Source organism: Balaenoptera ricei, chromosome 8 (genome assembly GCF_028023285.1).
Source record: "Balaenoptera ricei isolate mBalRic1 chromosome 8, mBalRic1.hap2, whole genome shotgun sequence".
Classification (NCBI taxonomy): Eukaryota; Metazoa; Chordata; class Mammalia; order Artiodactyla; family Balaenopteridae; genus Balaenoptera; species Balaenoptera ricei.
In genome coordinates, this window is record NC_082646.1 from 61,149,978 (window position 1) to 61,164,254 (window position 14,277).

At 47.1% G+C, this 14,277-nt stretch overlaps 3 protein-coding genes across 11 annotated transcripts in view; 2 read left to right on the top strand and 1 right to left on the bottom strand.

The window, feature by feature from the left end:
• Positions 1-1,761, top strand: part of UCP3 (uncoupling protein 3) — a 28,448-nt gene extending 26,687 nt beyond the window's left edge. The window contains exon 7 of the mRNA XM_059930833.1: positions 1,320-1,761. Coding sequence (XP_059786816.1) covers positions 1,320-1,377 — 58 coding nt within the window. The 3' untranslated portion in view covers positions 1,378-1,761. The remainder of the gene's footprint in view (positions 1-1,319) is intronic.
• The window catches only part of DNAJB13 (DnaJ heat shock protein family (Hsp40) member B13), a 78,889-nt gene that overhangs the window by 29,564 nt on the left and 35,048 nt on the right, over positions 1-14,277 (bottom strand). For 4 of the 8 annotated variants that reach the window (XR_009504624.1, XR_009504627.1, XR_009504628.1 and 1 more), the window contains exons 9-11: positions 8,093-8,152; positions 7,736-7,869; positions 4,580-4,683 (exon numbers count right to left, since the gene is read on the bottom strand). The gene's annotated coding sequence lies outside the window, so the exon portion shown is untranslated. Of the gene's footprint in view, positions 1-4,394; positions 4,480-4,579; positions 4,684-7,735; positions 7,870-8,092; positions 8,153-12,136; positions 12,207-14,277 lie in introns of those variants that run through there. The other 4 variants (XR_009504622.1, XR_009504625.1, XR_009504626.1 and 1 more) reach the window with 4 other exon arrangements.
• Positions 7,439-14,213, top strand: UCP2 (uncoupling protein 2). Of its 2 annotated transcripts, none has more exons than XM_059930835.1 (8): positions 7,439-7,605; positions 8,430-8,586; positions 10,993-11,212; positions 11,370-11,580; positions 12,525-12,719; positions 12,801-12,902; positions 13,243-13,423; positions 13,771-14,213. In XM_059930835.1, exons 3-8 carry the CDS (start codon positions 11,087-11,089, stop codon positions 13,883-13,885), a joined length of 930 nt encoding a protein of 309 aa, XP_059786818.1. In that variant the 5' UTR covers positions 7,439-7,605; positions 8,430-8,586; positions 10,993-11,086; the 3' UTR covers positions 13,886-14,213. The 2 variants fall into 2 exon arrangements, with proteins under 2 accessions (XP_059786818.1, XP_059786819.1); XM_059930836.1 differs by having other exon boundaries at positions 11,073-11,212.

The following is a 14,277-nucleotide window of genomic DNA, read 5'->3' on the forward strand; positions in this document are numbered from 1 at the left end:
ATAAGCAGTCACTGAATATTGTTATGGAGATTTTATGTTACTTTAACAAATCTTATTTAATTTTATATTTTGTTACCTACACTTTTGGGGATAATGGAAAGTGATTTAACTCTCCCTGTGAAAAGACTTCTTGGTATTTAGAATAGAAAGAGTATAAAACAATAAACAACAATTACTGAGAGAAGATATGATGAGACATTAAGAATTCCTATGGAGGGAATTCCCTGGCAGTTCAGGGCTTAGGACTCCGTGCTTTCACTTCTCCCTGATCGGGGAACTAAGATCACACAAGCTGAGCAGCTGCACAGCATGGCCAAAAAAATAAATAAAGTTAAAAAAAAAAAAGAATTCCTGTAGATACCTATAAATTATGTATATCAGCTGAACCTTGTTGAAGGTATGCAAATCAGTACAATTTAACCTTGTTTTATATGTGGAAGTTATGCAAATCAGCAAAATTATGTATAATTTAACCTTGTTTTATAAGGTCTTAATTCAGACTATAAAGTTTCACTGACACTTCACGAGAAATTTTAGAAAACATTCTTTTTTTTTTTTTTAAACCCATTTAGAATTTATTCAGAGTGCAAGAGCAGTCCTTGAAAGGATGTTAACATGGTCTGATTTGCATTTTGTTTTGTTTCTCTCTCTCTTTTTTTTTTGGTAGCAGCATTATTGAAATATAATTCACATATCACACAATTCATCCATTTAAAGAGTAAAATTCAATGCTTTTTAGTAAATCAGAGTTGTGCAACTATCACCACAATCAATTTTAGAACATTTTCCTCATCCTCAAAACAACCACACCCCCTTACCTGTTATCTGTCATGCCCAAATCCCCCCATCCTCCCTAGCTCTACTTTCTGTCTCTATAGATTTGCCTATATAAATGGGAACATACACTATGTGGTCTTTTGTGACTGGTTTCTTTCACTTAGCATAATGTTTTCAAGGCTTATCCATATTGTAGCATGTATCAGTACTTCATTCCTTTTTATTGCTTTTTATACTGTTGAATACTATCCCGTTGTTTGGGTATACTACATTTTATTTATCCATTCAACAATTGGTGGACATTTGAATTATTTTCCATTTTTGGCAAACATCCTATTTTTAAACAATGTTTATGTGTAGACTTTGTCACTCACTTTGGGTTTTCTTTTCATAGAATCTCTAAGGAAAAATAGAACTTTTCCATTTTGGTAGCAATGGTTGCTGCATGCTATCACTTTGATTTAAGAATTTTTTGTTTGGTTTCTATATCAACTAACATAAAATTGAATTTGATGTTTGCAAACCAAGGATTATGATTTCAGGTTAAAGCTACACATTAGAAGCACTGAGGCTGGACTTCCCTGGTGGCGCAGTGGTTAAGAATCCTCCTGCCAATGCAGGGGACACAGGTTCGATCCCTGGTCCAGGAAGATCTCACATGCCACGGAGCAACTAAGACCATGCACCACAACTACTCAGCCTGCGCTCTAGAGCCCACGAGCCACAACTACTGAGCCCGTGCGCTGCAACTACTGAGCCTGCATGCTACAACTACTGAGCCCACATGCTGCAACTACCAAAGCCCGCACGCCTAGAGCCCGTGCTTCACAATAAGAGAAGCCACCACAATGAGAAGCCCGAGCACCACAACGAAGAGTTGCCTCCATTCGCCACAACTAGAGAAAGCCCGTGCACAGCAACGAAGACCCAATGCAGCCAAAAAAAAAAAAAAAGAAGCACTGAGGCTTTCAAGATCAAAATACTCTAGTGATAAATCTACTATGAAAACATTATTTTAGGCATTCTAGATATTAAATTATGCCAGTATAATTTTAAAGATAATTGAATAATTTCAAAGGTTTTCTTAATTCATTTGCTCTTGTAGTATCTCAAATGTTACTTAGAAAAATTGGAATCACTTTTTATATTTTTCAAGTTACCTTCCTTAGGAAGTTTATGTCATGTTATAGTTTAGTTCCTCTAAACGGTAATTATTTACAGTTTAAAATTGTGACCAAATTAACCAAACAAGAATGTGGAAAATAGACTCTGGGAATATTATAACCTAAATATTTTTACTGATTGTTTTTTGTTCTTTATAAAACTATATGTGCATTTAACTTACTTCTAGAAATATACGTCTTTCTTTGAACTGTTAACACGACCATGTGTTCAATACTATGGCCTATTTATAGGATTAAATATTTTAGACCAAGTTACCTGTGGCTCAGTCAGTGCTGTACTTGGAGTAAATGCAATAATGTTTAGTTTTCTAACTTGTCTTACATGAACTAGAAACTAAATATATGCTATGCTTATCTATATAAGGAAAATTAATACATACTGTGATGGTTAATTTTGTGTCAACTTGGCTGGGTCACAGTGCCCAGAAACTTGGTCAAACATTCTGGATGTTTCTGTGAAGGTGTTTTTTGGATGAGATTAACATTTAAATCAGTGGACTTTGAATAAAGCAGGTTACCCCCACCCCCATACCTAAGTGGGCCTCATCCAATCAGTTGAAGGCTTGAACAGAACAGACTGACCTCCCCCAAACAAGAAGGAATTCTACCAGAGGACTGCATTTGGACTTGAACTGCAACTCTTCCTTGGGTCTCTAACTACATATGCAGGTCTATGCTATATATTTTGGGCTTGTCAATCCTCCATAACTGCACAAGCCAACTCCTTTTAAAAAATCTCTCTTTATGGGGACTTTCCTGGCGATCCAATGGTTAGGACTTGGTGCTTTCACTGCCATGGCTGGGGTCAATCCCTGGTCGGGGAACTAACATCCCGAAAGCCACGCAGCATGCCCCCCACACCCAAAAATCTCTCTTTACATATACACACATATCCTGTTGGCTCTGTTTCTCTGGAGAACCCCACTAATATACATATTAATATGAAAATAATTTCTAATCACTGTGATTCTTTCATTTATTCCCTCAATAATTGTTACTGAATTATTGTATATTCCTAGTGCTTTTCAATATAATTTCTACAGTGTTTCATTTGAAAGTTGTAAGTATTTCATTTGATCAAGGCTCTTTAATTTTCTTTTCATTTGCTTTGTTTTACTAGCTATAGTTATTTTATTATCCATGTATTAGCACCCTAAGCCTACTGTAATGTTATGTACCTTAATAAAGGAATTAATATTTGTAATGGTTGGCAGTGAATGAATTTGCTGCTATATTTCCTTTGAGAAATAATGGAGGAAAAAATAGAATCTATTAACAATCATGGATTTTAGGGAAGGCACTGAAAAACCATGTGATCAAGTTGTTTCTTATATAAAAATGGAAATGTTAGCCATCTGATCACCAGCTGAAGGCCTATCATGCTGTAAAGAAACTGGGAGAAAACTTGCATTTTCAGAGATATGAGCAAGATGTGAACAACTGCTATGTTCATGCTCTGCTTTATGAACTGAGCTTTATTTCAATCACACATTAATTCACACAAAGAAGCATCTTTTAACTCTTAACAGTGTTTTCCCAATTTAATATTTAAAATGTAGGGTTTCTTACTTGACAACAAAGATTCATTAAAGAATTTAATCCAGTTTTGTTGTTGCAAATGTTCAAAGTAATTCTATCTCATTTTGTGTGGCCATTTCCCCCACATTTTCTTTCTTTTTTTTTTTTTTAAGAAACCAAGAAAGAGAAGAACAAACAACAAAAAGACATGGACGGGGGTGGGGGGGTTGGGGGGGGGAGGGGAGAGCTTCCCTGGTGGCACAGTGGTTAAGAATCCGCCTGCCAATGCAGGGGACACGGGTTCAAGCCCTGGTCCGGGAAGATCCCACATGGCGCGGAGCAACTAAGCCCGTGCACCACAACTACTGAGCCTGCGCTCTGGAGCCCGCGAGCCACAACTACTGAGCCTGTGTGCCACAACTACTGAGCCCGTGTGCCACAACTACTGAGCCTGGCTCTAGAGCCCGCAAGCCACAACTACTGAAGTCCCCGTGCCTAGAGCTTGTGCTCCACAACAAGAGAAGCCACCGAATGAGAAGCCCAGGAACCGCAACGAAGAGTAGCCCCCGCTCGCTGCAACTAGAGAAAGCCCATGCACAGTAACAAAGACCCAACGCAGCCAAAAATAAAATAAAATAAATAAATTTACCAAAAAAAAAAGACGTGGACGTTTTAAAAACATGTATGGGTCAATTTCACCTCTTAAATGTTTTTAAAGAAATTCAGCTTTATATCATTTTTTTTAAAATGTATGATCATCAAATTTCCTTGATTTCTTTTTTTAAAATGCCATCAGATAATTTTGTATTTGTTTTGGGGGGGGTATTAACACAGCCAACTTATTCAATATTTTTAGCAAAAAAACACCAGAGACATTTGAATGTTTAATTTTTTTCTCATGTTGGTTTTCATTACCTGATGTTTTCAGTTTTCTCTGTCATTCTTGTGTCTTTTTCATTTTCAGTGTTTCAAACGTTTTCAAAATTTTAAAGTTCCAAAACTATAAGAGATATATATATATATATATATATTTTTTTTTTTTTTTTTTTTTTTTTTTTTCAGTGAGCTAGATGTGAAACAGGTTTGTAAAATGCGCTTACCTGTACCCATTGTGGACAAAGAATGTCTGCCTGCCGTGTCAGTAAACAAAGGATGTTGAGACCATCAAGCCATCAGCCACTGCAGCCACCCCCAATGGTGCACCCTAAGGGGATTCATGATGGAGAAAAACAGGATATAATTTCATTAAGCCCAGACTCTTGCATCTTCCCATACATTGAAGAGTGCTAAATTCATTAACTTGAGATATCTGGTTTTTCTTTAATTAGCAGTAATCTTTTGATGTTCAGCTACCTGGTTTTTTTGCAGAAACTCCTATATACCCTGGCTCCTCCCCTACCTCTTCAGAACAGTCCTTCAGAGATATCTGAGAGGCTGTATCATGGGCTTACGGCCTCAGTAATGCCCCAAATAAAACATAATTCTCAACTTTTAGGTTGTGCATTTTTTTCAGTTGACACTAAACATTCTTCACTTTCTCCATAAGACATCTTATGATTTGGATGAGCTGTAGCTCTAAAAATCCAGAGGGACAGTGTCTGTAGCATCACCCTGATCTGCCTGGCTCCATCCTAAGGAAAAGAGAATTTAACAGGACTTCTTAAGACATCCATGTTGAATCCTGGTGATATCTACTTCTCTTTTTAGTATCCACACATCATCCTTTTAACAGTCCCTTGAATTTTGCTAGGGATGAACAAACATCTCACAGGTATACAGTCTTTGAAATCCAGATTCTTCCCTGTTTGGCAATCAGGACAACACATTTATTTCCAAGCCTTTGTTTTACTCTATTTTTCATGTCTCCTCAAAGATCACCGACCAGTTCAGTAGTCTCACCACAAACTTGCTGAGCATCCTGGGAATCCGTTCATCACAGCCAAAGACAGAAGCTTACATGCAAAAGCTAGGCCAGCAGTGGATGGGAGACTCCACAGTGCCAGAAATAAATTTTTGGCTTGATTTCCCAGTTTCCACTTTGTTTCTGCCAGGATCATAGGCTCAGTGTGTTTCTTCTTTTCTGCTATAATTATCCAGTCCCATTCCAGCTATAGTCTCCTGGCTGACAATTCCTTCTGCTTGTGGACAAAAAATACACACACTGAGCTGATTAACCAGGGCTTAAGTCATGGCGCACCATTCCTAACCGTGTGACATTAGGCAGATGATTTAACTTCTTTGGCACGCATCTGTAGATCAGAGGTTAATACCAGCCTCACAGGGTTATGTGAAGTATCCACACTGAACCTGAACATAGTAACTGCACTCACTAAATGTTCATCTTCCCAGATCCTCCCATTACACTTCCCAAGGGCACTTTCAACAGCAGCCCAAACAGCATGCACTGAGCCTCTACTATATGTCTGAAGAAAAACACACGACCTAAAAGTAGCGACTTAAGTTTTATTTGGGGATCTTACTGAAGACAATAGCCCAGGAGACGGCCTCTCAGATAGCTTTGAGGAAATGCTCGGAAGAGGTAAGAGAGAAGTCAGGATAAATAGGAGTTTTTTGCTGGAAAAAAAATGTAGTTGAACATCAAAAGATTACTGTCAATCACAAATAATAGACATCTCAAATTAATGATTTTAGTGCTTTTCTGTATATGGGAAGATGCAAGAATCTGGGTTCATTTAAATTATTCCTTAGGTATGCATCTTAACTATCTAGGGCCAATAGAATCCAAAGCACAGAATACTTCCTGTTTTTCTCCACCCTGAATTCTTTTCAGGGCTCACGGTGGGTGGAAGGCTGCAGTGACTAATGGCCAGATCCTTATAGAACTGGAATGGTGGGCAACATTCTTTGTTTACTAGAACGGCAGGCAACGGTCCCTGTCCACATCTAAAGCGGGTCTTAGAGGGTTGTCATACTAAAAATATAGGAAATAGCTTCCTGTTCTAGAAGAGTTTACAATGTAGTCAACGATATGGCTTCCACGACCTCCACGAATTCTTACAACAGTCCCAGACAGTCGACAAGGCTGAAACGAGGTAGAGGGGGTCAGAAGGTACACAAAAGTAGGGACATAGAGTCCAAGGGCGAACATAGACTATCTGCGTCTACACTCCACGTGCACGTGTTTGTCCGGCCACAGGACACAATTACCGGTTGTTTAAGTGTCTGTCACCCCCATAAGACCACCAACCACCTGAGGGCGACCCAGTCCCGGTTAACTCCTACCATCCCTTTCTCATGCCGGGGCCTAGACACGGAGCAGGTCCACGCACTGTTCGGCCTTCTCACTCGAGGGGCGCCTGACCATTGGCTCTTCTGTAAGTGGGGGCGCGAGCGTCACGCTTCGTGCCCCCTCCCCGTCCTTTACTCCCCGGAGAACCCAGGCCAGGACCCGGAGGCAGCGGGAAACCCAGCCGCGCCCAACGGCCGTTGGCGGTTATCTGCCACCTGCTGCTGCAGCCCAGATTGGCTCCTTCCTCTGGCCCCACGGCTCCCTTAACCAATTGTCAGCGAGGCCGGCCGGGAGGCCCCGCCCCGCCCCGCGGGGGCCCGCGCTGGCACCTGGGGAGAGCGAGCGGTTTGCGGAATCACGGGTGGCTGAGTTGGGACCAGCGGACTGCGTCCCTGAAAGGAGAGAGTGCTCTTCTACCCGAGCCTCTGGGCGCTGTTAAAAAGAGCCCTGGCTAGGGGCCAGAGGCGTGTATGACCCTGGGCAGCCTCTGCTTCTTTCCGGGAGTCAGTCTTGCCATCCTCACAATGAAGTTGGGGGGGGCGAGGGGTAAGCCTATGGGGGAACGAAGGGTCAGACGCTGGGATCGGCTCCCGGAAATGGAAGTGGAGGAAGGAGCGGAGAAAACGCTGGGCGTGGCGGTCTCTGCGGAAATGCGGCAGCTAAAGGGCCGCCTCCCAGCCCTCGGAGCCCGCAGGTCCCGCCCCCGCCCAGCAGGCCCCGCCCCATAGATCGAAGTCGCGCCGCACCCTCTGCCTACCTCTCTGCAAGCCCGGCCGGCCGCGCCTTTGGGTCGAGTACAGTCTGCCCTCCGTGGATGCGCGCTCCGCCCGCCGACAGACATATCTGCCAGTACTCGCTTGTTCTCCCTGCGGCCCGGTGAGCCCGGCCCCGGCCCGCCCCAGCCCTGCGCCCGCTATACCTGCCCTACTCCCGCTACCCCGGCGGAAGGGACCCGCGCGCCACCTTTAATTTCACTCCTAGCCTCCCACCCTATTTTGTATTTTACCTTTTGTTGTTTTTCTTTATCTCTCTTCTTTCACTCTTTTCGTGTCTTGCTTTTGTTCTTTACTTCTCGCGTTCAAATGGCTGTAATAGAAGCCTTTACCCTTCCACTTCCTCTCCTCGGCCGGGGTGGGGGACCTTCAGCGAAGACCAGAATGACCTCTCCCACTACAGGCGGCCCCAGGCCATTCCTGGGACTCTTTTTGCTGGCAGGAGGCTTTGAGCTGCTTGATGCGGCCTCAGCAGGGCCCGCTCCAGGCCCCTCTAACCTCCTCGCAGCCCCGCTCTGGTCCCTAGTTGACTCAGCGAGTCTCTGACCCATCATGACTCCCCCCCAACCCCCCGCCCCACTCCCACTCACCAGAGTCTGCTGTGTTGCGGGACGCTTCTCCAGAATACTGAGTTCCACTAAAGGAGAAATCTGCAACAGAGCAATGTGTGATACTAAGGGAGCAGACGGGGGAGGGAGGAATCCTGGGTTCATCCCCTCCTCCAGTGTGTCCCCCTCCTCCAGTGTGTGCACTTAATTAGTCCCCAGCTGCCCTGTGGGAAATGGACCCTGTTCCCTACCCTCACACCCACCGATAAGGACTGAGGGGGCTTATGTGCCTTGGACAGATGGCCCTTTCCTTGCTGCGGTGTGGTCCTTTAAGGTCCATTTCCCTTTCTAAACTCTCCTCCTTTGCCCTCACCTGCAGGACATATAGTATGACCATTAGGTGTTTCATCTCCCAGCCATTTTCTATGGAAAACCAAAGGGATCAGGCCATGATAGCCACTGGCAGCTTTGAAGAATGGGATGCCTTTAGAGAAGCTTGATCTTGAAGGCCTCAGCGTGAGATCTAACAGAGCCGGGTAAGAGTCCATTCTAAGGGAGGGGTCTTCTACTGCCTCAGCCCTGTGGTCTGGGGGCAGGTTTAGCAGGACATTAACACAAATAACTAGCACCACCATCCCAGTAAAGTCACTCTTAGCGTTCACAAAGCACTTTCATATATCCCTGGTCTCGTTCTGGCCCTTAAGCTGAACTGACAATCCAAGGATGGTAATCCCCATTTTACAAAGGAGGCTATTGAGGCCCAGGTGGGACAGTGATTAGCCCCAGGTCACCCTAGGAGTCAGCAGCAGAGTTAGGACAGGAACCTATTGTTCTAACTACATATTGTTGACTCAAGCTTTTGACTATCCTTAAGATTGCAGTTAGTAATCAGGTGAAAGTGGTTATTTGCTGGGGATTGTAATATATTATTAACTATTTCTCGTTAGGCCTGAGTTTAATCTTCTTGGTATGGTCTTTAGCACAGAGACCTTTGCCTTCATACCCATGCCTCTGAAGGACCTGACTTATGGCAAACCCAAGGCAACATTCAAAATGGCAACTTAGCCTTTGCACTTGTCTCTGAGGTGGGCAGGGGCTGGCCCTTATTCTTCTCTGGCCCTCACAACACGTTGCAACCCAGATCAAGGTCAGGACATGATTGACTCATGTCATCATGTCTCTGATGCCCAGAGAAGGGATGCCGTTTGCCTGAACCTTCTCAGAACTGTCACATTGTCATGAGAGAACTTGGGTGTTGGACCTCCTTGTGAAAGGCCTGGGGCTGAGAAAACAGCAGGAAAGAAATGAGCTGGGCACAGTGCAAAGCAAATAGCATAAGCTTTGGAGCCTGCAGACAGGACGCTTACTAAGTTCCCTGTTCTGAAACATGGAAGTAAGGGCAGCCACCTCACAGGGCTGCACTGACAAGTAAGTGAGCTAATAGAATGTGCCAGGCAGAGCGGGGAGGAAAGGTGTGGAGCACTTCCTGGGGAACGAGGATGTCAGGGCAGGGACGCTGGGGGTTCTGGAACACCTTCATCAACCCCTTCTGCTGCTTGACTGCCAGCCTTCACTGAGCCTCATGTGGGCCAGGCTCCAGGGAAGCATGAATAAGGCCAGGAACTGAGTGGTGAGTAGCGTTTAGACTTCCCTGTTTGCCCAGCCACCTGGGATGAGAAGCCCAGGAGGAAGAAGCCTGGTGAGCATTTTGTTTCCATGGGTCTGTGTGTTCACAACTGACTGCCACCACATCATTCCTCTGCTGGCCAGCTCTTTCCTCCCGGCCCCAGCAATGGGGGCAGCCAATTAGGTGAGGCTCAGAGCAGCCACTCCTACATAGTGAGAGAAAGAAACTCAGGGGAGAGAAGCAGGTCACCCTCCTCCACTGGGGTGCTGGGCTCACTTCCTCCCAAGGCAGGGGAGGAAGGTGTTGTTCCAATTCTGAGAACAAAATGGAGGTTTTGGTTTCCTTTGTCACTATAGCTCTGACCTGTACTTCCCCATCCCCACCTCTCATGAAGATGTGGATCCCTCTATATTATAGGAGGAGAGGAAACTGGCCAGAGAGGGAATAGTTTTTCCTGCATTACACAGCAGGCCCAGGGTGGGGGTGGGTACAGCACCTATGCACTTACTCTCAGCCCTGAGAATTGCTCAGTATCCTTCAAGGCCCAGCTAAATGCTACCTTTTCTAAGTCTTTTCTGATTACCCACCCTTTCTTTCCCAGTGGAGTTGGATGTTCCCTCCTTTGCACTTTGAGACTATGTTCTGCAAGCCCAAATGCAGCTTGAATCACCTGTCCATCCCCCGTGCCAGACAATAAGCCCCCCTCTAGGGTAGATATTATCTCCTGCGCCTCAGTGAGCCAGTGCCCAGCAAAGCAGACTCCTTGAAAGAGTGACTCTAGAGAGCCCAAGCTGTGTGCGGGCTGGTGGGGAAGAGAATTAGACTGAATTGAAGGAGCTGAATAGGTCTTGTTCACTCCTTTTCTTCTAGACTTAGTTCAAGACCCATAGGAACCTCTCCTTCTTAAGACATCCAGGGCATAAGCCTGTGGGTTTGTGCCTGTCAGGCCTTGGTCTAGCTGAAAGCTTTTCCCCACTTCTGTCTGCCCTCTAAACAGATCTGCAGAATCAGGAATGTGGGCATCACTGAAATTTCTGCACCCAGCAGACAAAGGGCTGGGCCAGTGCCTGTGAGGTAGCACTAGGATAGCTGTGATCCAGACACTCCCTGTGGTGAAAGGGAGGACTTCTCAGGAATGAATTGCTTCTCCAGCCCCTGTCTGGGTGCCTGTGGAGTTCACTCCTATTTGCCCTCCAGGGGCAGCTCTGGGTCCTTGCTTAGGGAGGTGGTGCTATCAGGGGAAGTGGGGTGGGGTAGTGAGAAGGGGGGGTCTGGAGCTTCGGCTTCTGATGGAACTTCTCTCTCCTTGGCTTAGATTCCAGCAGAGTTCCTCTGTCTCGTCTTGTTGCTGACTGAAGGTGCCCCCTTCTTTTTTCTTCATCTCCTGGGAGGTAGCAGGAATTGGCATTATGGTTGGGTTCAAGGCCACAGATGTGCCCCCTACTGCCACTGTGAAGTTCCTGGGAGCTGGCACAGCTGCCTGCATTGCAGATCTCATCACCTTTCCCCTGGATACTGCTAAAGTCCGGCTACAGGTGAGGAGATGAAGCCTGGGGTTTTGATGGTGGCTAGTCTGCTCCCTCCCCAAGACACAGACTCCTCAAGGGCCAGTGGGGTTTTTGGGGGCTGTAAATTTTAGAGCATAGGGATGGAAGGAGATGGGGTGGGCAACCACCTGCCTTGGCCTTGCAGATCCAAGGAGAAAGGCAGGGGCCAGTGCAGGCTGCGGCCAGTGTCCAGTACCGCGGGGTGCTGGGCACCATCCTGACCATGGTGCGCACCGAGGGCCCCCGCAGCCTCTACAAAGGGCTGGTCGCCGGCCTGCAGCGCCAGATGAGCTTCGCCTCCATCCGCATCGGCCTCTACGACTCTGTCAAACAGTTCTACACCAAGGGCTCTGAGCGTGAGTGTGGAGCTGGGCCATAGGCCTCTTGGCCTCTTCTCAGTGATGGTTGATCCTAGTTCTTTTAGCTGCACAGTTCCTTTAGGCCCCAAGACCTCTAGGAGGAATTTCAGATCAGAGGAACTGAGAACTAGAAGGGTCCCTGATTCTTCTAATGATTCCTGAACACCTGGGCTGTGCCAGGCTCCGAGTAGGGCATCATCTCATGACAGTCCTCACAACCACCTCGGGAGCAGGTGGTTTCATCCCCGTGTTACAGATGAAGAGGCTGAGGCTTGCTGGGGTGGGAGGGACTTGGCCAAGGGCACATTAATGAGGAGCCAGAAAGAAAACACACTCAGGACTTGTGCCTCCAAGGCCAGCACTCTTCCATTTCACCTTCTCAGCATGCCATGCCCACCCTCCATTTTACACGTGAGGAAAATGAGAACGCAGATCAAAAGGTTGACTTTTCCCAAGATCACACGGCAAGGAGAAGTAGATCAGGGATGAGAACCCAAGTCCTATGAATCCCAGTCCTTGAGAAAAGCCACTTCTCTCGGAGCCTTTCATATTTGTCAGATTTCACTGCCAGGGCCCAGGTTTGATCCCTGGTCGGGAACTAAGATCCCAGAAGCCACGCAGCGCTGCCAAAAAAAAAAAATGATTCTGATTTCTCAGGGCTGTTGAGTAGGTAAAATGAAGTGAATGAAAATGCTTTATGAAAGAAAGCATTAAGTCTCATTTTGTCCTGCTCCTCGCTCTGTCCCAGTGCCCAGCACGTAGTAGACACTCCCAGTGATACACTGTATGATGCAAAAAGTTCTTAGAGCAGAGCTAGTCTGGGTCTTATTACCGAAAGGTTACAGTGAAGACAGGAAATGACAGTGACGTGGTTTTGGTGAGGAGAGGTGGAAAATGAGTGTAAACCCAGCTGGCCACTGACCCCCATGGTTCTCCCACAGATGCCGGCATCGGGAGCCGCCTCCTGGCAGGCAGCACCACAGGTGCCTTGGCTGTGGCCGTGGCCCAGCCAACAGATGTGGTAAAGGTCCGATTCCAAGCGCAGGCCCGGGCTGGAGGTGGCCGGAGGTACCAAAGCACCATTGAGGCCTACAAGACCATTGCCCGAGAGGAAGGGTTTCGGGGACTCTGGAAAGGTGTGTACCAGGTGTTTTCCCTTCCCCATCCTCCTCTTCCCCTATTCCTTGGTCTCACATAGGCACCCTTTCTTTCTGCAGGGACCTCTCCCAATGTCGCTCGTAATGCTATTGTCAACTGTGCTGAGCTGGTGACCTATGACCTCATCAAGGACACTCTCCTGAAGGCCAACCTAATGACAGGTGAATTAGCGTAGATGATGCTGGGTCTCACCTTCCCCCAAACCAGGAGCCAGTGTGGGTCTGCCTGGAGACCATATCTTTTCATCCCATTTCCCCTTTGCTTATGGAGTGAGTTTCTCTTTCACTGAATTGAAGCCAACTGGGGTGAAGTTTCCACTTTGCACGTTGAGGCGCTGAGGCTAGATTGGCAAAGTGACTCTCAGAGACACTGGGAGAGGTACCAGCTGCAGTCTCTGTGTCTCTAAAACCACGAGACCTTAGCTAGTTAAATCATCTCTTTCCTTCTGGAATTATGGGGTGAGGAGTCCTGACTGCTTCCCCTGCTCCTCCTCCTTGGCAGATGACCTCCCTTGCCACTTCACTTCCGCTTTCGGGGCGGGCTTCTGCACCACCATCATCGCCTCCCCTGTCGACGTGGTCAAGACGAGATACATGAACTCTGCCCTATGCCAGTACCGCAGTGCTGGCCACTGCGCCCTCACCATGCTCCAGAAGGAGGGTCCCCAAGCCTTCTACAAAGGGTGAGCCTCTGATCCACCCCACCCAATTCTAGGCCTCTTGGCCACCTGTACCTATCACACAGGTTAGAGAGAACCACCCAGAACTGAGTGGTTGCCGTGGCAACCATGTGTCAAACTATTTCTGATCCTGGTCCTGGCATTCTCGTGCTCTTAACTCCTTCCTTTCAGAGTTGCTATCATGCCTACTTTGTGGGTGTTAAAATGGAGACTCACAGGGGACTCTTGCTCACAGGCCACGGCTCCATTACCTGGGCCCTCCCAACTTCCTTGGGACAGAGCATCTGGGTTGGATTGGATGCCAGGGCCCAGCAGGGTGAAAGAGATGACCTGTGTTTTCTCCCCTCTAGGTTCATGCCCTCCTTTCTCCGATTGGGTTCCTGGAACGTGGTGATGTTCGTCACCTACGAGCAGCTAAAACGGGCCCTCGTGGCTGCCTGCGCTTCCCAGGATGCTCCCTTTTGAGCCTCCCCTGCTGATCACCTCTGGCTTTGGCTGCAGCCTGGCCCTGATTCCCTTTTCCTCCTCCCCTCATTCCCTTCCCTCTCTCCCCACCCCTTCCTTCTGCTCCCTTTCCCACCACCTCCCTTCCCTCTCCCCACATTTTCACCCCTCAGCTCCCCGTTGCCTCTCACAGTCCCGATGGAGTTGACCCCAGCTGACACCGTGGGAAGCCTGGCACCAGCCAGCATCTCAAGCCCTCAGTCCCTTGAGAAGTTCAGCCTGACTCTTCGTCCTGCCTCCTGCCCCTGAGCCCGACTAGCAGGTCACCCATAAAACAAGCTCAACCTTGGCGTCTCCTCCCTCTCTCTTTTACCAGAGGTCTTGGTCTAATGGGCCCTTTTGGCACCTGGTAG